The sequence below is a fragment of the Haliaeetus leucocephalus genome, unplaced genomic scaffold (genome assembly GCF_000737465.1).
Source record: "Haliaeetus leucocephalus isolate CR32 unplaced genomic scaffold, Haliaeetus_leucocephalus-4.0 Scaffold566, whole genome shotgun sequence".
In the NCBI taxonomy this organism is placed as follows: Eukaryota; Metazoa; Chordata; class Aves; order Accipitriformes; family Accipitridae; genus Haliaeetus; species Haliaeetus leucocephalus.
In genome coordinates, this window is record NW_010973002.1 from 2,158,701 (window position 1) to 2,182,961 (window position 24,261).

Consider the following 24,261-nt stretch of genomic DNA (forward strand, 5'->3'; position numbering starts at 1 on the left):
GCCCATAAATAAAAGATTAAAAGCTCTCTAAATTCTCTTAAATGAAAGCTATAGATTTTCCCTTAAGCTTAATTAAGCCTTTTCAACTCAATATATCTTATCTTAAAATGAGGTGATTAATGAGTGTAAATAGTTGTGTTATAAATACTGTTTGAAAAGCCTCTTGCTCCATTCTGACACTCTGCAAGGGTTACAATTTAGTGTCCTCAGGACAGAGTGTGTGGCTATTAACTGGGCTTTTTGGTGCATAGCTTTTTTTTGTTCTCTTGAGAATGTATGTTAAAAGGAAAAGGAAATGTGCAGTAGTTGTTCATATGGGAGTGAAAATAAGCCTTTTCCCTCCTTCCCACACCCCAGCATCTGGAAATTACCTCAGAATGGAGTATTTTTTGCCTTTGAGAAATTCCTGAGGCAAAATTAATGCTAGCTGTTGTTGTAATTGCAGTAGTTCATGAAAGCGCCATTCCAAAGTGGATTCAGTTTTTGAAATTGTGAAAGCAAAGCATCTGCGCTTTCACAAGGTGAGGAAAAGGGAACGAAAAGGGAGAAAACTGGTACAAAAGAGACCTGAATTGAACAATCCCAAATTCTAATTCCTCAGGTTTAGAGGGAATTGTGCTTGAGCTGACTGCAAAAATTTGGAAGGGTTACCTGTGTCTCAGTCATAACCAAGAAGTTTCATGATTAGGTAATAGCATACAGTAGATAAAAGGCAATTCAATTCAAACTGCATTAGGAATAGCAGACTTGGTGAGAACTCATCCAATACTTGCTGTGCCATGTTTAGGAAAAGGCTGGTTGGTAGATCTATAGAATCACAGACCATAAGTATAAAAGCCAGTTATAATACAAAATCTAACAGTGATTTTTAAGGTTACTGCTGTGAACTGTGTTGCAGAATGCTAAGCTGTTTCAAACAGTTTTCAGAAATGCTGTTTTCAGTGTTTGACCATAATAATTCCATCCCTGGACCATTGTATGACTCTCTGAAAACTGAATAATTCTCTAATGTGTGAGCTGGTGCTTAGCTTGCTGGAGGCATGCATGTTTGTAGTCTGCAAATGAGGGGAAAAATACAGAATCTGATGTTAGGATAAAACCTTTTATTTTTTCCCCTCCCCCTTCTATTAAATCAGAATGTATAGCAAAAAATATGCATGGCTGTGGTAAATTAATTAATCAAAATTCCACATATGTTATTCCCAGGTGTATATAGCTGCATTTGCAGTCTCTGCTTATGCATCCAGTTACTACCGAGCTGGAAGTAAGCCATTTAATCCTGTGCTTGGAGAAACTTATGAATGTATTCGTGAAGATAAGGGTTTCCAATTCTTTGCGGAACAGGTATTGTATGTTCCAACCTTTAGATTTGCTACTTCTTGCACTGCTTAATTCTAAATGCATGGCTGGAATCCTCTAGTATTAATAGCAAAATACAAAATTACTTTGCATAACTTGAGCCCAGCAAAACTCAAGGGGTGTTGCAGAATTATAAATGAAGGAAGTTGGTTTTTGAGGAAGGTTTGCTAACTCTGGGATGGAAGATGACAACCAACAGCTGACACTTGAGAAGCCAAGGCTCGCAGGCTGCCTACTCCAGTAACTAGGTAACTTGGTTAAGTAGAGTGCAATTCCCCATGCTGAAATCTGATCACGACTGCAACAAGCATTCACATTCTTGTCATTTTCTTTTGTGTGTGATCATTAAAAATACTGTATCTTCATCTGTTTAATGTCTTCTTTTATGACAAGTATATCCCTTGTGTTGAGTTAATCAACCACTAATATCTTCTATGGCACCATGAATATTTCTGCTTCCTGTCCAAATACTTTGTGGGCTAAGCCTTTCAAATCTGGTACCACGGCTTATTAGGTGAAGGACATATACAACACCTCAAGGTCTGAATGTTTATGAAAATAATTCTCCAGGATGAGAATAATTATTAAGTATGGGTGAAAAATATTAAATTTAAATCAGCCAAGTTACCAAAATTGCTAAGCTTGAGACATGTTAAAAAGAGATAAAACTTAAATGATCTGGTGCCTAGCAGACTAAGAATGATTGAAAGCTGTCTCATTCTGTCTAGACATAACAAACCCCAAAATTACAAGAAGTTCTGTGGGCAAGGGTGTATAACCTAGAAATTTGATCAGAGAAAGCCTTCTAAGAGGCTTTCTTTAGGAAACGAAAAGTGGTTTTGACCACCTCTGAAGATACAACATTTTGTACGTTATGCTTTAGAACTGCCAAAAAGGAGGGCTATGTGATCTTTCCTTAGTCTTGGGAAATGTCACAGATGAGTAAAAATAAGGGGAAAAAGAAAGCAAAACAGTCAAAGCAAGAATCAAATTTAAAGTTCAGGTAATGTATCTGGTTCTTCATTGTGTTACTTCAGTTCTAAGATGATGTGTATAAAGCACTGCAGTTACCAGTGTAACATCAAATTGGAGCAACGAAGTGGTGAATAAAGGTTGGTACTGAGCTTTGTGTTAGATTGAATTAAAGGAAGAGATATTCCCCTGAATATTGGATAAATCAAAGGCTACTCTTTCTAAAGAGGGATTTTAATTCATGAGGGGGCTTGGGCTGTTAACTGTTGTTCTAATACTTGCAATAAGTGATGTGAGTGTTTAGAGTGGTAAAGTTATCGTAATAGTGGAGTGGGGGTGGACGAATATTAGGAAAGGAGAGCAGTATAGGAGGAGAGAAGTTTCATGCAGCTTGCAAGCATTAAATATTTCTCTTCGCATCAGGAGCTGCTGTTTATTGCTTGTGCAAGCATTTTGGTGCTTGCTCTAGATAACTTGTTAGTGCAGACAATGTAATCCATGGAATAGATAGGAAAAATGTATAAAATAACAGAGATTCTGTTCTATTACTAGAGTGAGTTTAGAATAATTCCACTTAGCACCATGACCTTACTCTGGAATTATAACAGTTTAAGTGATAGCTAAGTTTAACCCATGAATTATAGTGACATCTGGGGTTAATCTGGGTGCAGTATGTGAGAGAGAGTGTTGCTCTTGGTGGTTTAGGGCATTGCTGAGAGTAATTAGTACTTTTCTCTTTTGTTTTTTTTAAAGCAAGTATGTTCAGTAAATAACTGGATGCCTGCAGAAAAAATGCTTGATAACAGTTGGGCAAAATCAGTAACAAAGAAAAACTGCATTTGAACCATCTAGGTGGTTAAGAAATTAAATTCATAGTGGGAAATAGCAATTTGACTTGAAAATAAAGCTGTCCATCAAAAGAACAGTAGATATTACACATCAAAGATTTGGTCCTGGTCAGCTGTTAGTTGTGTTCACCCAGAAGGGAGAATTTACAGCCAAGGAGGAGTAGCTGCTTTCACTTTGTGCAGTTACTTTATTATTTACTATTCCTTTTAATAGTCTGCATTGTGTATTTGTTTATTTACTCACAGTCCTTGCATTGCTATTTTGGTGGTTGCCCTAATTCCTGTATATGCTATTACCCAAAGCTGATAAAATGCAGTGCGCGTGGTTATAGAGTTTCACACTAGAAGCACCTGGGGTGTCACTACTGCAGTAGTAGGTGTTGCTAGATGCAATTTCATGCCTTGATTTCTCCACTCGTGGCCCCCTCAGAGTTACTGTCTCTTCCTTTGTAGTCAGGGTTGTGTGGGTATTTACTGTACAGAAGAATTTGGCCCTTTGGGTTTTTTTTTATTTTTGTCTGTGTGCTCAAAGTGTGGCTTCTGTTAATATATGAAGAGGTCCTTAAGGGTAAATGTAATTATCACCTTAGAGACAATGTACAAAACATATAGTTAGATATTCAGTCGATGAACAAAATTTACAGGCCTTTTAAAAGCAGTGTTTCCTGTTTCTTTCAAGGCTTCTTAGGTCTCAGTACCTTATTAATCTCGCTGACTCCCCCTTCAGGACACAAAGGCAAAAAGAAAGTAAATGTTCAAATCGTGAATGCCATATATGAATGAAAAATGAAGGGGAAAAAAACCAACCAAACAAAAATGACTGTTCAAGTGTTAATATGTCCATCTTTTTTTTTTTTTTTTTTCTCCCTTTCATGTCTTACTACTAGGTCAGTCACCATCCACCTATTTCTGCATGCCATGCTGAATCTGTGAATTTTGCTTTTTGGCAAGGTAACTCTTCAGTCTATCACTTACAGTGTTCATAATATTTTCATTGTATGTCTAACATGAAATACCCATAAATTGGGAAAAGGTGACATTCCCTGATTAAATTGTATTAGAATGGCTTTAAGGAATGTTAGCCTGTACTTACTTGCATGCTTCTTACTTGGATGTTTTGCCATTATAAAAATGTTCAAGGGTTTTTTTTATAACATTAATTGATTATTCTTTTCATGTACAAATATCTGCATTTCTTTAAAATCAGGTTTGGTTTGGGGGGATCTTTATTAAAGAAGAGAGTCGTATCTGAAGCTATTTATAAAACAAACAAGCTAGAAGACAGCTTGAAAAACTACAAGTTAGATCCTGAGCCTTGGCAGATCTTGTAAACCTGTTCTGAAAATAATTTTCAAAAATGAGCATAACAGAAAGGATAAATATATTTACCTTGTCTTTCTCTGCTGGCATTATTATAATATGTAAGATTTTGTGCTATTTGACTACTAACTTTGTGTTTCAAAAGAAGTGTGTTGGAGCTTTGTTTGCTGTGTAATGCTGATGATGTCAGCCAGTCACAGTACCTATGTGGTTAGATATTTTTGAAGTGTACACAGAACATAACTATGCCTTTTAAGTCAGTTAAAATCCTTCACCCAGAGGTTTGTCAATTCACAATGTAGCCATATTATAACCTTTAATTCTGTTATGACTGACTCTGCTGACTTGATTATAGTTATTACAGATGGAGCCATACTGAACAGAAGTTGGAACTTGCTCATTAGTCTGGATTTCATTATTCAATATAATTCTTTGCTTTGTAAACAAATACAGGGACAAGAGTCCTTTTGTTCTTAGCCAAAAAGCAGAGAGGACCAAAAATTTATTCAGTAACTGAAAACTGTATAAATAAGACTAGATAGCAGCCTGTCTTAATAAAAACCGATGAGACTGATTTGTTTAACAGATCTTGACAACGGTTATCACTCAAATAATTTAACACTTGCATTTAGAGAACAAAGTTGTCTGTAAAGGTGAGAGCTGAAAATTTGATCAATGAGATAAAGTCTGAGATTTGGCCTTGATGAGCACAGGAGACTCAGCCAGTGTACTGCAGGGGTTTGGGTGTTTGTTTTGGTTTGTTTTTAAATGTGGCTAGCTGAGCTTATGGGAGATCTAGACAATTATTTTTTTCCAGTGCAAAGGCAGTTTGTAAATACTGTGGCCTCTTGTTATGGGGCTATATTAACTTCAAATTAATCATAAAGGTAGCTTGTCAATGTGGTAAATTCTTTTTGTGTGCAAAAGTCTTTTCACTTACTATGTTATCTCCTCAGCCAACAAGGAGACAGTCCTCAGCAACATTGCCAGAGTAGTGCTGTCATCCTACCAGACACTGACTTTAGCTCATCTATTTCAACATCAAGAAATCTCTTGATCATCTCTAGTGAGCTAAAAGACTGGGTTCTGACAGGGACAGTTATTTTGGAAATCATTTTCCCTGACTTATGAAGCTGACTCTGCTTTTGCAAAGGAGTGTGGACACATGAACAATGGAAATGCAGAACAGAAAGTTCCAGCTGTTACAGCATCTGTGCCTGAAGTAGTCTGAGCACAGCTTTGAAATAACACTTTGCTTTTCTTTGCTGTCCTAAAATTTTTGCATGATCAAGTTGCACACTGATTTCTAAGGTGTTTCCAATGTGCTGATCTCCATGGGAAAGCTTTGCCATTTATGAGAACACAGAAGGTAACACAGTCTGATAATATGTTTTAACTGTTAAACTCAGCAGGGTGTGCCTTTAACCTTTCTCTTCCATCTCACTGCAGAAGAGAAAAAGCTAGTATCAAATTAGGCTCAACATTATCATACTCAAGGTAGTTTTGGATGTCTTATTGTGCAGTATAAGAATCACAACAGAATTGCTGTCACTAAAGATGCTGACCTAGCATCAAACTTCAAAGCCAAAAAAGCCAAAAGGTTCTTCTCTCAAGTGATACGAAAAGGATAATTTTTTCAGTGAGGAATTCTACCTTATGTCCCATTCCAGCCTTTGCAATGGTAGGCAGCTTGGTGTGGCTCAGTCCTACCACTTGCACATAAACACTCAGGAGATATGTAATCTCCTAACTATGATTTAAGCACCTCTCTCACAGCCAGCATAACAGCTTCCCCCCACAACTGCATGGGAAACAGTGTTTTGGTTTTTCTTGTGTTAGTACTAGCATCTTTTTGAGACTTGAGATGAATTTTTCCCTCTTTTTCAGATTGGGCAGGGAATGGAGTTCCTACTGTCTAATACAGCAAGGATGCTATTCCCCCTGAGCTCTGAAGTTACTATGAAAGTTACTGCCTGATTATCTAGCCCAATTTAACTCTATATTCTTTCTGCCATGCTTTTCTATGTTTCTTTCTCTTCCAGGTGTTTTTGCTCAATAAATTTGGCTAAACTTGCATTGAGATTTCTCATCTTTTTTGGGGAGAAATGATGTGAGACTTGGACATGTCTTTCTGTAATTCAGACAAGATTTTTAAAAGGCCAGTTAAACTTACAGAGGAGGCTGGACTAAAGCCCTCTGCAAGTTTGCACCCTTTGAAACATTCTCTTGCTTCTTCACTGTGGAAGTTCTTAGTTGCTATATTTTTGTATTTGAAATTCTGCTTTTGGTTTTGGAAATGTCTGCATCCATTCACTAGCAACTGAATTGTAGAGAAATACACGCTGTCTATAGCTTATTCAAATTCCTCTCTTGAAAAAATTTTTGAGAGGACTTTTAAACCTCTGTTACTTTGCTATTTAAATAACTAATAATGTAATGGGGAAAAAAAACCCTCAAAACAATGTTTGAAGGTCCACAGCATTCTCTGAACACTTTAATTATGTTGCACTTTGTTTTGCGTTTCTTGAAAAGTAAAACCCAGAAATAGATTGATTCATTCATGCCTATAAATAAATCTGTCTTTTTTTTTTTTCCCCTCTTCCTGTTTCAGATGTAAGATGGAAAAACAAATTCTGGGGAAAGTCCATGGAAATTGTTCCAGTTGGTACAACACATGTAACTCTTCCAGTGTAAGTGCTGCAGTTATGCATTGCTGTTCACACACAGGCACAGACATGCTTGCACACACTGAAGCCACATTTACCCAGATGAGAACAAGCTGTGCTGTGTTGTATTAGACCTTTAGAAGAATTGGTGATTATGATTTAGTTTAAAAAAAAAAAAAGGGGGGGGGGGGGGGGAGAAAAACCTACCGGACCAAAACCAGAATCATAAAACAGAAGCACTAACTCTTCCAAATGTTATAAAACAAAAGATGAAATAAAAAACATTGCTCCTGTGTATCTTGAAAAAAGCAAAGTTGGTATTTTCCTACTTCAGTTGAATTTCAAGCTTCATGCATTTTAAACTCAAAGGGAGAAACTGCATGGTAGAGGAAGCTATGAATTCTTTTCCTTAAATATGGGTTTGGGGGAGGGGAGAGGGGGTGTTGTTCCTCCTTTCTTTTCTACCTATATTTGTACAGACACTAACACCATGGGGTCCTGGTCTGTAGGTGAGGCTGATAGCCATCATCACTGCATAAATAATTATTGTAAGTGATAAAGAGAACCAGTTGCATATCTAGTGTTTATTATCCAATGAAGTAAACAGCCATTTTAAGTGTTGAGTATAGTTTAATTTTTTTTTAAATAAAAATCTGTAGCGATCCTATGCTGGCTTGTCAGAGTGCCCATTACAGATCAGCAATTAAGATCCCTTAAAATTTGGCCTGTATCCATCATGTTTGCAGAACCAGAGGTCTAAAGGTTGAGTAGTGTTCCAATTACATCTGTTTTCCAAATAGAGTCTACAAAATTAATTATTTTGCTATCTGAAGAAAAGAAGAAAAATAACTCAAGAACCTAGCAGTCATCAGACTAAGTGACTAAGCATGTCTTTTTCTTTTAAGTGGGTAAAATTGTGATCTAATAAGATAGTATCCAAAAGATAATGAATAAAACATGTTGTGTTCATAGTGGTTAGCCTAAGTTGTGGAGTGAAAGGTCTTTGGGATGTGAGTGAGGGTTCAGAGGCAAGGTAACTAATAGATTAGGGCCCGTGGTGGGCTGATGAACTGGAAAATAATCTGATACATATGTGGTCTCCATGTGCTGGTTTGTATCCCTGTGTATCTGATATAGAATTGGGTAGAAAAAAGGTACTGAGGCTATAGGCAAAAATGAAGCATTAGTATTAGGGTTATTTCTGGAGCCAATACAGTATTTTTAGCATGCATGATAGAGCATGTGACCTGCAGGTAGGGGCAGGAAAAAAGTTACTGTGGGGTAAATTGGCTGCATATCTGCTAGTCTGCAAAAGCTGTTCTTGTGCGTACTCTTATAATGCAGCAAGCGAAAGCAAGTGATTAAGGGGAGGTGCGGAAAAATTCTAATATCCTCATGGGCTGTGTGTGAGGCAGTTGCTGTGGCAAAACTGGTGCTTTGTAAGTCTACCCTTCACCTTACCAGTAGCGATTTGGCTATCAATACCCAGAACAAATTGTAGAATATGTGTCTTCATAAGGCTTGCCTTTTCTTGAGGTTTTATAAAGCTGTTTTATAAGAACATCTACTTTAATCAAAGGCAAAATGTTGTATTACCTATTGGTATTTGTTCATCTCCCCCGTCTGCTGTCTTCTAGTGTGCAACTGCACCTTGAACTACCTGCTGAGAATTTTTTGCTCTTGCCTGAAGCACACATGTAGGCTCAGCCTTGAGAGCTTGAGCCAAGCTCATTCCAATCAATAAATTTGCTGATGACTCCGTGTCACGTCCCAATTTCTCAGGACAATGACTCAGGTTTGCTGATTCCCAGGTCAAGATTAAGGTGAAACTACACCAGGGATCCTTTAACTCACAAACCTTAATTTTTATTTGCTCTCAACAAGAATTGGCATGCTCACCACCAAAACTGGTATGCTCACAAGAAAAATTGGCATGAAACTATGTCAGTAAACTTTGTAACATGTGCTATACCCTACATCACCAAACATATAATGCAGGCCTTGCTTATTTGGGAATCAATTCAGGGAAGACAATAAGGAGATCCTTCCCGTTGAGTCACGAGGTTCGGAGCAGACCCCCTTGCTTTCTAGACTCCTCCTCAGAGAGGAGCCCAGGGGCAGCTGGATCCACTCCTAGTCCCAGACTTGGTCAACGGTTTATGTCTAAAGGGATGAGGTGTAGGGATTGCGGAAAGGAAAAGGGAGAGAGAGAAAGAGAAGAGAAAGATTTCACCAGTCCTGGATCTAGTGTTTGTTCAGTCAGCCAAGGGGTCCGGTTCCAGTGGGCGCACGTGCGTGGGGCTTCAGTTTGTGTCCTTTTATCATCCTTGGCCCTCCTTTGGGTGGGCACTCGAACTCATTAGGCTAATTAGGTAGCCTTTGGGCTGCAGGCTTCCCCTTCCCTGCTGACGTGATCTTTGGCCATACATGGTGAGCTGCCCTGCTCAGCACATCAGAACAGCACATCAGAACAGCACACCAGAACCGGGAGCTATGCACCCTCCAGCATGCCCTCCCCCTCCTGTTGCTGATGGACGCTGATCGGCTTCTTTCCACCTTGGGTTCCTTGCTCCGCAGAGTTCGTTGTTATGCAGTTAGTCGCTAAGCAGAACTTGCCCCATCGCAATGTTTGAGACATTAACTCCTTCAGTCTCTCACACTCCAGTGGCCCATGTCCTTGTGTTTTCAGTTGTCACTGTGTTACAAGCTGTGAAATGGGCATTTCAGCCAGTAGAAGATATTAGAATGATTACTTTTGGAAACTTAGAACTGGTAAAGAGGGACAAGTAAATTGGGAGAAAACTGAATTCAAGACCAAAGTTTATAGCAGAAGTGAAAAGCTTTTTCTGGGAGACAGGACTGTTGTCATAGGGTTTGTTTTTGAGAAGGTACGGAACAAGAAGATGAGGCATTCCAGAAAAAAAAATTTGTGGGGTTTTTCTAATCAAGTTCTCTGCAATTTTTTTTCACAAGTTTATGAGCTCAATTGAACATGGCATGAGATTTTTCTTATGTGTGTTTTTCTTACAGTTTTAAAGACCATTTTGCATGGAACAAGGTGACATCTTGCATCCATAACATCTTAAGTGGGCAAAGATGGATTGAGCACTATGGAGAGATCATCATCAAAAATCTTAATGATGACACTTGCCACTGCAAACTGACTTTCATAAAGGTAACCACAGCAATGTTGGGAGTGCCTTTTCTAACAGACACAGCAGTGGGTGGATGCTGTCTGCTGAAGCTCAGTACAACTGCTTACAAGCTGTATTTTCCTATAGTTCTGCTGTAATTACCTGTGATTCTATGAGAAACTTTAACTCTGAAGGAACTGCTGCTCACTAAGTAAAGCCAGATGAGAAAGAGAAGTAACAGCTTTCTCAAGTGATTCTACTGGAGATGCAGAAAAATATGAGGAAAGGAAAGGAAGAAATATGGTGAAAAACCTACTCTGTGTTTGATGAGAGAGGTAGGCACAAGGTGTCTACTGACACTGGTTTACCACATGCCTCCTGCTAACCCATTGGCATGTGCTGTGGTTGCAAATATTTGGCAACTATAGAACCAGTGCTTATGCAGGGTGCTTCACCCGATGCTCTTTTCTAGCCCTTTGCGGGTACCCGGAGGAGTTTAAGTGAGAGGTTGTGGTGTTACTCAAAGCTTTTGCTTCAGTACAAGGCATCAAGATACAACTTCCTCAGGAAATGCCCTTATAACTGAAATTAAAATTAGGTTTTGGCAATAGATGACTTGTTCCTAGTAAAGGAAAATCAGTGAAAACCTAAAACGCTGCAAAAATTTCTAACCTGAGAAATAGTTTTGCAAAGCATGCTAGGAGACTTAACCCACATTTTCTGTATGATTGCTGTAGAAAGGCTGTGCTGTACATGGAAACAGACCATACAGATACAAACCAAGTACTTCAGCATACCTATGCAGCATGGTATGCTTAGCAGCAGAAGGAAAGTTTCATGTATATTTTGTGCTTTTTAAGAAGCATTAGGGTGATTTTTTTTTCCAAATGCTTATTTGAAAGTACTGTAATTTGCAGAGTTGCAGTGAATGTTTAGAGTTCAAATTTTAAAGATTGAGAGCCTGCAAATCTTACACCTTTGATATTGTAAATTGTCTAAAGTGGAGATTACTGTATCAGTTCCTTTTCTTCCTCTTCTGCAAATTTGGGGAAGATGTAGATAGCAAAGTCGGGAGTCAGTGTTACCTGTTGTTGGGCAAAATTCAAGGTCAGCTATGCTTCACCTAGTACTGCCCCTAAAAAAGGCAAGCAAAATAAATACAATGCTCAATGTTAGTATTTTAATAAGCTGATTAACAGTATTAACAGCTGTTGCTTGCATATGATACTGTAATGCACACCTAAATGAATAGTTTTCATTTCAGAAAACTATTCTACAACACGGTACTACTGAGATGGCAAAATCACTCACACTTGAACTCTTATGCACCTTTTTTTCGCCTTGTTCCTTTTAATTCTAGGCAAAGTATTGGAATCCAAATGCACACGAGATAGAAGGCAGTGTCATGGATAAAGCCGGGAAAGTTGTGCATCGACTCTTTGGGAAGTGGCATGAAAGTTTATACTGTGGGACAACTTCATCTTCAAACTGCATATGGAGAGCAAGTTAGTGATCAGAATGGCTAGCATACAGAACTTAAGATCTGCTTGAGAATAAGCTTACTATTTTTATTTCTTTATTAGGCCCCAGCTTCTTGTTATTTCTATGTGGCATATTAGATTTTTGTCAAGCATTTAGAATTTAGACCAGAAGAATACATCATTTAACTTAAATAATATGAAGAACTTAATACCATGGCTTCCTGCATTTTCTCCACTCTCCTTCATGTTCTTATTTGGGCATGAAGTGAGTATTGAGGACTCTAAAAGGGAGGGGTAAAAAAAAAAAAAAGGAACAAAACCCCCTACTTTTTGTGTGGACAAGTGTTGTGTATTTCATGTATTAGACATTGGAGGATAAACCCCAAAGCGCAATTCTGTAACGACAGCCATATCTGAACTTCTCCCAAACTCGTAGGGTTTTGTCTACTGTAGTTTGAAAAAGCACTATGATAATAGCATGGCCTTCATCACAGTGGTGCTCTGATTCAGCTGAGAGAACAGAAATCTGTTTTGTTGCAGTGCAATTATCAAGGGGGCTGTTGTCTTTTGTCACGTTATTAAAAAATTCGTCTTCCCCCAGAATTGAGACTGTGGTTGAGATGAACAGATGACTGAGGGAAGCTTGGAATTTTCCTTCTAAAGATAATAGCATTTAATTGGAATTCTGAATGTACTCTCTTCTTCTGTAGATCCGATGCCTAATGATTATGAACATTGGTATGGATTTACTCAATTTGCACTGGAGTTAAATGAACTGGACCTGCAAACTAGGCCATTACTCCCATCCACTGATACACGTTTTAGGCCGGACCAAAGGTAAGAAGTTTTAACTCATAAAGATCTTCCTCAAGTAGTTCTTAATCTTCTGTATGCTCGCTTTACCCTAAGCTCTATTTTGTGTAGATACATGCAGTGTGTTTCTATTTCTACACTAAAGTGCATCTGAAACAGACATTTTAATCACTTTTCAAGAGATGGTCTAGTCATTATGGACTAGTGTTTCCTAAAATTAGTTCTTGGATGCTTCTGGATAACTGCCTTTCCAAAGATGTTAAAACTTCAGTACTTAAGGTACTGGATGTTGAGTATACTGTGTTTCGATAGCCAAAAACTGAGACACTTGAAATTTCTCTCTGCCCTGGATTTTCTACTGTTGCTAACTTTCAAGGAAAAGAATCTAATATAATGGTGACTCTGAGCTTGTTATGAGAGTTACTTTTCCTTAAGTGCTTTTTGACGGTGCAGTTGTCTGCAGATGTAGCTGTTGACCTTTCAAACAGTGTGAACTGCCTGCTGTAAAGACTAGGTTCTGGAGCTCTAGAGGCTCTAACAAAGATGGGGGACAGGAGCGCCAATTGTGTCTCTTATCACTGCTGATGCTACAGGTTTCTGGAGGAAGGGGATATTGAAGGAGCTGAAATGCAAAAGCAGAGGATTGAGCAGCTACAGAGAGAACGACGGAAGGTGCTGGAAGAAAACAATCTAGAGCATCAGCCCAGATTTTTCAGGTACTATATAATAATTAGCATATACTATCATTTCTTTAAATTCTTATTATAGATCTGATTCTAAACTGCCATAGAGCAGGCTCCAGTTTTTTCCAGGTTTCTTCTATATTCTTGATTTTTGTACTTTGGCAATGTAGAACACTCCAGACTTAGTTAAAACTCAGAATTATATATTGCTTTTTCATTAGTCCATCCCTGAATTTCTTTCTAATTTTTTTGCTTTGATGGCAATTGATATTTAATCTATGTTTGAATTTGCCTGAGTGAATGTAGCATCTTTGATTCTTTCAAGCAAGGTGAAGTAGCTGGATTTAGCTTAATTACCTCTGCTGAACTTCTGCCGAATTCAGTGGGATTGCCTTGTGCAGAAGCGTGCAGAGTTGGAGCCTTTCATTTCCAGGGCTATTTTTGAACATGTTTCCCCTCTTTCATGGGGAGAGAATTATCATTCAGAGGGCACTTTATTTCTTCCTGTTGTAAATCAATTAACAGGAGACTTCAGCCATTGAAAGACAAAAATGAATGCTAGTGAGGACATGGCCTTTTGCCCTCCAGCTTCTCTGTTCTGCAATAAAAGAGCTGGAGTCAAGGTGAAGGTTGTATGGGCCTGTGTAGCACAGTTAACAGGTCTGGAATCCTAATTTTTTTCTGGATAGATAGGTACTGTACTTCTGAGGAACGCAGAAACGTTTAAAATTGAGCTATTCCCTTTTTTGCACCTGACCACTACATGTTTGACAAGCTGGTGAGCTAACTCATCACATGTCAATCACACCTACTAAGGAGAAGCAAATGTTGCTTCCAGCAGGATAGAGGCAAAGTCTGATACTTAGTAATTGTATATTCACAATGAGAATTGTGAATAAGGATGAGGATTTAAATCCTCACAATAAGGATTTGAAAACTGAGATTTGTGCTGTAGATTTAAATAACAGAATAAAGACTTTAATTACTATATAGCAAAAATGTTACCCACTGTTAAGAATAGACATGAATTATGTGTTTGGCTTTTCGATAGTGATTTCTCTCTTCAACAAATCACAAGCCTTGATTTACTTAAAAGAATAATTAGCTGTTGTGCCAAAAATGTTGCACACCAGATTAAAAGCAGGCTGATTCCTTCAGCTTATGGTATCTAGTACAATGAGTCTCACTTCTTGACTGAGAGCTATAGGCTCTCTTTATGCAATAACTGTCTTTGGAGAGGTAAAGGAAAGCTTCCACTTTGCACTCAAGGCTGCCTTTGAGACCATGAAATAAAACTGAACTGTAGTTTTAAGTTCTAGGCGCTGGCATGTGACAGTGAAATAAGAGTGTTGATCTCAGCTGAACACTCGGCTACTGAGGTGCATCTCCAAGGCCCAGTGCAGACATACCAGTTTGACTCTCCAAGCTATATTGCCTTGTTTCAAGGCTGTACTGAGTTGCACTGCCCCTGGTTCATGGGCTGGATTGGGTATCTGTGCACAGTGCTACATTGCATTACACAGCATATGTATGGAAAATATAAGCTTTACATTTAAGACATTTGTTTAATCTTTGATAGGAAATCCAACGATGACTCCTGGGTGAGCAATGGAACCTACATGAACCTTAGAAAAGAACCTGGTTTTTCCAAACTGGACAATCCTGTCCTCTGGTGAAAGAGGAGCTAAGTGAAGATACTCTGTGCTGTATTCTTGGATCTGATTTGAAAGAAGTATATATAAAATATATCTATACATACACACCTATAAATATCTATATATACACACACACATATATAATATGTGTGTGGGGTGTGTATGTGTGCAAGTGTGCATATCTCCAGAATTGTGCTTAATTTAGAATCTGATAATTTGTTTCCTTTACTTTGACTATTGCAGTGGTTGAATATAAATATGAGTATAAATACCCTAACTTCTTTTTATGAAATATTTAATAAATAGTACTGAATGTTAACAGCAAGAGGGCAAAGAAAAGCTTTTACACTACTTTTCCAATGTGTAATAATGTCAGGTTTGAGTTAACTTATGCCTTATTGAATTGCATTGGAGACAGTAGCATCAGCATCTCCTAGCTGTGCTGAGAAATCAGAGTGCAAGCCTTAGTAACTCAAACTGTAAGTAGGCTTCCACAGTTCAATGAGTAGTTCAGCTGTCTCTGGGCTGGTATAAATTGCTAAATCAGATTATCAGCTGATGCTGGAATCTGAGTATGATCTTTTTCTGCCTATAGAAAAGATTTAAACAAGTTTTTGTTTCTATTAGCTTTCTCCTTAGCATTATGGAAGAGGTAGTTCTGAGCTTGCATCAGTGGTTCTACTGCCTTATACGTAAACTGTACCCGGCTAAATGTAGTGCTAGAAATTCAGGAATCGCCAAAATTTTCCACTTGGAAAAATTTCCACTTCAGATTTATAGCCTCCAACAGGGCAAGAGGAGGAGATCATTTGTATATACTGCTTAAGCACTGACTAGATGAAGAAGCTCTCTCTTTTTCCAGTAAGTAAAATCTATACAGAGCACGAAATCCTGTGCTTCCATAGCTTCATTTGTTTTTTGATTAACCTAAAAATTGCAACAATAAGACTTTTTAAAAAGTAAGCAAACATTGTTTTAAGCTAGAAATTTTTTCTTAGTATTTTGATATTTTCTACCTCTTAAGAAATAAACAGCATATTTAAGATATTATATTTAAAAAATGACCATCTGCCTTATGGAGAAGTGTATGGAGTCTTTGATCTTCCTCTGTTTGTTATGTTCAGATAAATATTCAAGTGTCTTGCACTAAATCAATTGCATCCCTTCCCTGTAATTTTATACATATGGCTAGGTTTGTGAAACTACTAAACCATAGGTCAGAAATTTAGCAGGAAACAAATGTAGCAGAAGTTGCACTTTTGAATGAAGATTATAGAGATGGGTGGTATTTTTGTTTTTCCCATCAAATCACAATGCCACAGTCATTAAGAGAATAATTTGCATTCCTACCTATCTGCAACTCAAGCCTGACCCACGATTCTTCAAGTTTGTTCTCTGTGTCTGTGACTCTCTGGCAACAATGCAGTTTCCAAGTTATAGATCTGTATCCTTTCACTACCATCACCTCCTTTTCTTTTTCTTACATGCCACTTCAGTGACACAAAACAAACCCAAACATTGTTGGCATGTTAAACTGGCTTATGACTGGAACAACTGGACGTGGCATGGATAAGGGAGACTCCTAGGGGGACTAGTAGCTTAGAAAAGCTTGCACTTTACTGTGTGCTGCATTGTCCTAAAGAAAACCCATTAAAAATGTATCCATGTATTATATGTAACATGAAGGAAATACTATGAATGCTTCCATTTTAAAACAAATCTGTGATGTCAGATTAGATGTATATTTGAATTTTGCTTTCTGTTACCTTGAAGGCCCATTGTCTTAGAGGCAGATAAATGCTTTTTCACCATTTTTCACTTTGCCCAGGAACTCTGTCTCACTATCATTTCTGTAATTTATTACCAATTAAGTTAGCATAATTCTATTTAGTATGTCTTTTAAAGACTTGACTACTATGCCAACAGCTTACAATAAGGCAAGGTTCACGTCAATATGGAGACAAAATCTGGGCATTGATTCCAAAGGAAATCTTAACCTTTGGGGGCTGTTTGGCTTTTCAAGGAAAGTGAGGATCTCTTCATGACTTGTTCCCTTCCTGTGTTTTATTCTTGTATTAAAAGTAAAAACTTGGCACAGAAATGAGTTGATATTTGTAACTATCCTTGCTGTTGGTAATTATCATTTATACTAAAAATAGCATTCATTTAACAACAAAAGAGGGTAAGGGAAATTAAAAAAAAAAAGCTTTTAAGAAAGGGAGCAAAATTTGTGGAGGATGCATTAAACTTGCTCATTGTCATATTTGGCAGCTACTGTGATTACTGTCTGATCTGATCTGATTGCTGGGTTTGTATTGTCTATGTGTGGAGGGGATTTCCCTATACTTTGTCATATGACCTGATAGTTGGTAGCATCTGAAATTAAAGAATTAGAGGCCAAAAGGCAAAGTTAAAGAATTGTAATGCATTAAAATCAGCAGATGTTAAACGAAACTAATCTCGTACTGGGTGCTTGAGTCATGATTTTTGAGAAATCAGACTGACAGTGTTGCCTTGTATCTTACAATCTAAAATGTCTAAAATACATTTGATTAATGACAGGAAGCATTGGGCTGAGTAGTACCTTATATAAAATTTTTTTCAGCAAAATTCTCATATCAAGAAGGTAAACTTCAGAATTTTACTATCATCTCCAGAAGAATAATGCCTGAGAATAATCCAGGGCATTTCTTAAATACATGAAGCAAAATCATCGCACAAGTAATAACTCCTTTTGTAAATCTCTGATACACATCTACAAACACGATGTAACCAGTTGTTAATGATCCTCTGAGCCCATGTTTCCAACTGCAGTATAGGTATCCCTGCTTAGTTTTGTATGAAACAATTGGGTTTAGTTGTTAAACTTCTGTCAACTGTAATATTAAGAAGTGGAAGAAAATTGTCTTGATGTTACTTCTGTGTATTTCTGCATAAAAATATATTCATCATTCACAAACCTTAATATACTCTATACAGTTATTCTTGGTAAAATATGAAATTTTGGTAGTTTTCTTCCCCAAAACTTCAGATGTGTTAATGGGTGCAAAACTTAGATTAGCTTTCTGCAATATAATTAAGACAGCTGTTGTTTTTAATAACTGACACTGAGGAACTTTTTTTCCCCCATTTGTACCCTGAATGGTAAAAAGAATGTATCAGGCAACTTACTGCTTCCTTTCATACAGAGCAGTGATCCCCAAACTGCTTAGCTAAATTGATCAGTCTTCAAATTTCCTGATGACCATGGCCTGCTGTTATAGCTCTCTTATTTGATGACTTTATAAACATTACTTAATATGATTTTGGAGAGCAGTTTGAGAAGCACTCATCTAGCACTGCCTTTCTTTTGTGTATCCCTTCACAAAGTAAAAAAACTCACTATAAACTTACGTCAAGATGATGGAGCAGCTCAGGCCTTTGGGTGTCAAAACACTGGCTCAGTTTTCATATTACACAACAAAGAAAGAAAAAAATTCTGGGGAAATAGCATTCGTAGAAACAGAAACCCACAACTCTACTTCCAGATTTGCAGACTTGACAGTTACTGATTTTGGTGCAGTGTAAACTTGGGATTATGAAACAGTGTAACTTGTTTAGGAGACTACTCTTGATAGCATGAAGTGCCCTTTAGACTAAGTGAAACTGGAGTGCACCATTAATCATTGTATTCCTTTCTTAATCTCTGCTCTCTGAGATATGCTTTATGTGTTAGTTTGCCAGCACTGATCTACTTCTTCTAGACGCTTTTTGAAATACAGATCCAGCAAAGTACTTAGGTTCTTTATACAGAGCTTGGAAAATTAGATGCTTTGAAGGAAGAGTGAAAACAGCCAAAATTTTGAGAAGGCAACATCCTAGAGATCTGTTCTTCCACCACCAAGTTTTTGAAGGACCTGAAAGAGGATTGCTGGTTTCTTTTAAAACCTGTTCCCTGAAGGAGGTGGTGGTTGCAAACACAGTCACCTTATTATTTGGCAGTTTAGTATTGAAGCCAGATCACTGTACAGAAAGGAACACAAATTCATGGGGCCAGAATGTACAACCAGGGACAGCTTTGGGGTTGCACAAAGGTCCAGTGCTGGTCTCACCCTTTGCCATGCTACCCGCTTTCCCGCAGCTGTTTACAGTCCTGTATAGATTTTCTATGTGGCCTCTCATATCTGAAAGTCCTTATTCAGTGTCCCATTTTCTCTTTATTAAAAAAATTTCTGAAGAATAGGAAAACAGTCCATTCTAACAAGCTTTTAAATGACAAATCATTCCTAAAAGCTATAGTTAAACTTTCCCCGTAAACATTGTGGCCTACTTCTTTATCTTTTCCTTGACCCTGAACAGGTCTTTCTTCCCACTTGCACTCTGGAGTCAGACCACAGCCTGGTTTGGGTAGCGTGCTATGGAAACATGCAGCTACATCTGTTCAGCATACTCCTAATTAATGTCCTCACATCTGCTTTTGTCTTCTGTCATCTCTTCTAGATAACCAGCTTTACAGAGCAGGAAATTTTCAGCATGTCTTATTTTGTTCAGTACAGCTTTTTGTGCGTGTGTGTGTGTGTACAACTCATACAGAGGAGACAAGCTGAAAAGGAGTGCAAAACTTGGCCCACAGTGTATATATAATAGAGATAAGGATGAAATCCAACTTCTTCACATAACTGAATACATCTTGCAAGGGCTAGAGTCAGACGGTGCTATTCAAAGGAGTGAAGTTAAAATGGAAGGGTTTTTCTGCTTGAGTGTGTTTTCATTAATGGATTATGCCTACTATAAATAAAATTCACAGTATTAACTAACTCATCCTTTCTATTTTCTAGCTGCTAGTGGGTGCAACTTACTCTAGCAGCTGTGGGTTCATAAGGAACTGCACATGTTATCTGGCTTTTCTGTTGAAACTTAGTAAATGCTGTAACTTACCACCACATGTATTATTGTACTGCTCAGTTCTTACTGTTCTTGCTGCAGCTTTTGAAAGCAATAAGAGAAATTTTCCACATAAATAGTTGCCATATGTTAAAAAATTATTTTAAGCAGTTCATTTTTTTATATAAATTGTGAATTTGGTGGTTTTGTTGTGTAAAACAAAACTGTATTAAAGCTTATGAGAATGTTGAGGAGGCTGATGCACAAGAGGTGATGAACTCCTTCAGTTCTGCACCTTTGAGATGGTTGGTATCCCTGAGAATCAGGCAGTCTTGTATTTACGTTAACAATATTTTATTAGTTCCAGTGTTGGAAAAATATACCACATGTATGAGGTATTACATATGCAAAGCTGCTAAATGCTGAATTTGTTGTTTGTTTTGATAGGGCATTAGTGATTTCAGAATGAAGAAAGGTATCTTGTGTGTTAGAATTATCGCTGACTTTCAGATTTTTGAGAAAACTTTCTGTAGTCAGGATCATTCCTGTTTTCTGTTTCACTTACTCAAAAAATTTGTAATAATGTTGGAACACCTTGATGCACAGTTTGATTTATTATTTTTGTCTCTGTAACCAATTTAGTTGGATGTTAATAAATCATACTTGCAAAAGGTCATAGAGCACCCTGACTTTTTCCCAGGGGTTGTAAGCATCTTTCTTCAAAGGTTGTTAGTGACAGCTGAAATAAGTCTAGCTGCTGTAGTGATCTGTGCTTTTTACACTTGCCAAAACAGCAAGTATGAAAGAGCTTCCATCTGCTAGAAGCTGTATTTATCACTCTTACAATCTGACTGGTAGTTGTGCAGTGTTCCAGTTGTGTACCAGTTACCTGCACACACTGCACAGCACTGTTACATGGCTGTTATGCCAGACACTGGGGCAGGGAAAGGGGTAAGCTGGTGGAATTCACTGATAGCTGGAAGCTGATTCTTAAAAGCAGTTTTTCGTGGACAGATGTGCAGCATAAATGTTATGCTTTAGTATGAATGTGGAGACCACAAACCACATGTTCTCCATAAAACAACTTTTAAAAACAAGGAAACATAGTATTTACTGAATAAAATAAATAAATGGAAGGAAATGGTATCAATGTGGTGTTTTCTTCCTCAGAGGTGGTGATTCAGGACAGCTCTGCCAATCAGATCTCAACTATGTCTCATGGTCTCACCATACGCGTGTACGATTCAATACATATGGATTAGGATTTTGAAAAATATGGGAGTACAGTGAGTGTAATTGCTGACCAACCTGTAATTCCTGACTGCAGTTCTGCAGCACTTCCCTGGCTCAGTGTGTAGAAAGATTTGGTGAGAGGGAGCATGGAGGTTCCAGGAAAAGCTAGGAAAATTGGATCAATAAATCTGCTACCACGCAAAATGTCCTCAGCTGTTGTACATGGCAGAATAAGGATAGAGGCCAAAAGAAAAACAGCTTTTATAGTGGGCAAGAATCAGCTCCTGTTTTTTGAAATCCAGCCATTTTGATTCTGTATTGGGTTAAGAACTTTGAAACTTGCTTATCATGTCAGTGGGAATCACTTCATTGTTCTTTACCTTCATAGAGATCTAATATGCTTTAATTGGTACCTGAAATAACTAGCATTTAGTTCAACCTGCTGGGAAAATAGCAGTTTACAGAAGCAGTAATATTTTTTTCATAATTATAAAAGGGAAAGGAAGATAGATGGCAAGGGATGCTCTTTATTGGCACCCCAATCATGAACACCTGGGACAGTAGGAACTTCTCTTGCAGAGAAATGGATATGGAGTGAATTTCTTATGATTGCCCCTGGAGCTAATAACACGCCAGGTACCACAGTGTGGTCAGTGCTACCCAGACAAAACAGGCTGTTCTCCCCTGCAGAACTGTAAGGTAAAGTTGGCTCGTATAGACCTTGCATCCAATTTGTGTTTAAGCTCAGTTGTCTGTTCATTTACAGTAATCTCTGTTTAAAGTAATTTTGCTTACTGTAAAGTGATTCAAACCACCATGGCGTGAAGAAAAACACTGACAGCCGAGCAAAGCTTGCTCTGCATAGTTAACTGACACATCTTGGCTTCTTTCCCCCCCCCCCTTTTTTTTTTAATGCCTCTGTTACATTTCTTTCATCTTGCAAACATTGCTCTCCATTCTCAATTTGCTGATTTTTAAGTTAGACCCCCTGTAGTGCAGTGGATGCATAAGAATTTGTAGGGTTACTCTGAGTTTTTAAATGGGGTTAAAAGCTGGCCAGGTGCCAAGTTCTGCTGACTATACTTACGAATTTGTATCTTTGCTTACTCTGTACCAAGGGAAATACTTGAAATTGCTATGTGTAAACCCTCATTTGAGGTAAATCAACATTGCTCTACTGAGCTGAGTATAAGTGAGGCTTAAGTTAACTGAGAATTTGACTCTGTGGGTTCATTGATGTAAATTTTTACAGGGTCTTGGAACAATAATAAATTCCTGGAAGACAAGATGTTGTGTACGAACATCAGGTGATGTTTCTGTCTGTAATTTCACAGACTTCAGGAATTACTGGCTTTCCCTAAGTGCTAGGGCACTACTTGAGGATTTTTTGAGCTGATGTTTCACTTGCTATTTTACTAAGACCAGCTGTTAAAATTTGAAAATATGATTTTTTTCCTTAGTTAACATTTTTTTCTTTATTAGAATTTCTTTAATAAAAAATTGCTTTCCTAAATTACAAATGTCTTTTTAACTTGTGTTGAAAAAAACAAAAACAAAAAAGAAGCCATGAAAAAGGCTGCAGTAAATCTAGTTTGAATTACTGCAGTACATGCCTTGCAAAATCCTTTCCTTCTTAGGTTTTATGAGGATATATCTGCAATGCCTAGATTGCTGCCTAGAGCAAGGAAGATTATGTAGATTTATCAATAGATGAGAACCTGTCTAATAGCTGAGAGAGATTTACTGTTTTGTTTACTCTTAGGTTTGTTATCATTTCAGCCATTGACAGACTGAAGATGGAGTGGAGCCAAGAGATCATCCTACTTGTATTCATTGTTTGTTACTTGCACTTCAGTCAGTGAAACAAATCTTGTGAAAGCAGCTAGAGCTATATAATGGCTATATAGGTTTTTTGGATGGAAAAATCAATTTTCTTATGAAGTTCAAAAATAGCGCACCAAATTCTTAAGTCCTTTCGTAGGAAAAACTTCTACTGGGGACTCTGCCTGAGAAAGAGCACCACAAATAGGTCAGTTAGAGCAAGCTTGACTTTTTCTGAGTTCTCTAGTTACCAGAGGGTGGTGAGCCTAGCCCATCTTTAACCTGTCCCCTTTCATTTTGGAGAGACAGTAAAACTTCAGTCAAAGTTGGTGGAGGGTAGAGAACTCAAGGATATTATATTCTCACCTTTTGTGAGTATCAGAAACTGGAAAAGAGATCTGGATGTGCCATGTTACAAGAAAGGCTGTAGTAGGAGCTCCACTGCATTTTATCTAGCTGCAAAGCTTCCTAAAGCTGATGCTCATGTGAATGCTTTGGTCTTGATACCAACAGGAATTGTTTGCTTGAAATCATGGGGGAAAGGAATGAGACGAATGAGTATATACTGTTGAAATAAGATTCTCAGTAGTGAAGTGTGCTGTCACAAGGTCCTAGCCAAAAGAATGGCTGCAGTTCATGCTTTCCCAGTACCGGTTGCTCATTGTTTCCTTTCATACTAACACTTCCTCTCAGGACACAGCTGGTCTTCCTTCTCTCTTAGAAATTGCATTGCTCACACTGTGGTGTATTGGCATTGGTGAGGCTGGACAGTGTGGAAGAACTAAATCAGCCCCAGCTCATGCTGACTGTGACCAGTTCTGCAGGAGGAAGTGCATTCCTGTCTCCAGGTTGCAAAGAGGGTAGTACTGGCAATAAGAAAACCACCCACCCAGGTTACTTGCATCACCCGTTACAGATGCTACTCACCCAAATCAATGTGTCATTCAGACAAACAAGGGCAGTACAAGCAGCAAGAACACCAGTTTCAGTCCCATGATAGAGCAAATAAAATACATGTTTAATTGTCGGAGAACAGGCCAGCACTTTGTTTCATATGAGGTTTTTTGCAGCATAGTGAAGACCTGGTCTGTATGTGCAACTGCAATATAACAAACACCTGGAGTGGTGTGACTCTAGCCCTAGCCACCACTTGTACAAATTTGCAGGACACCACTGTTGTCCCCTTCTGTTCAGGACAGCTGCAGCCTTTCGTACCTACCGATCTGTTTTGACTCGCAGCACCCCTTTTATGGCACCTTGCTGTCTTTTTGGGCAACACTGTTGCATAATATAAAAGGAATTCCCATGCAATTAGCAGCCCACGCAGTTTTGAGCTGTTTGGCAGCCCTTGCTCCTTGTTTCAAGAACTGTTCTTTTCATTCTGCTTCTCTTTAGTGGGAAAAACCAGGTATG

The 24,261-nt window shown here is 38.1% G+C and overlaps 1 protein-coding gene across 4 annotated transcripts in view; it reads left to right on the forward strand.

The window, feature by feature from the left end:
- Positions 1-14,952, forward strand: part of OSBPL3 (oxysterol binding protein-like 3) — a 44,827-nt gene extending 29,875 nt beyond the window's left edge. For all 4 annotated transcript variants that reach the window (XM_010577590.1, XM_010577592.1, XM_010577593.1 and 1 more), the window contains 8 exons: positions 1,207-1,344; positions 4,067-4,130; positions 7,111-7,189; positions 10,196-10,340; positions 11,660-11,804; positions 12,491-12,617; positions 13,187-13,309; positions 14,856-14,952. In XM_010577590.1, the coding sequence (XP_010575892.1) occupies positions 1,207-1,344; positions 4,067-4,130; positions 7,111-7,189; positions 10,196-10,340; positions 11,660-11,804; positions 12,491-12,617; positions 13,187-13,309; positions 14,856-14,952 (918 nt within the window). The remainder of the gene's footprint in view (positions 1-1,206; positions 1,345-4,066; positions 4,131-7,110; positions 7,190-10,195; positions 10,341-11,659; positions 11,805-12,490; positions 12,618-13,186; positions 13,310-14,855) is intronic.
- The last annotated feature ends 9,309 nt before the right edge of the window (positions 14,953-24,261 follow it).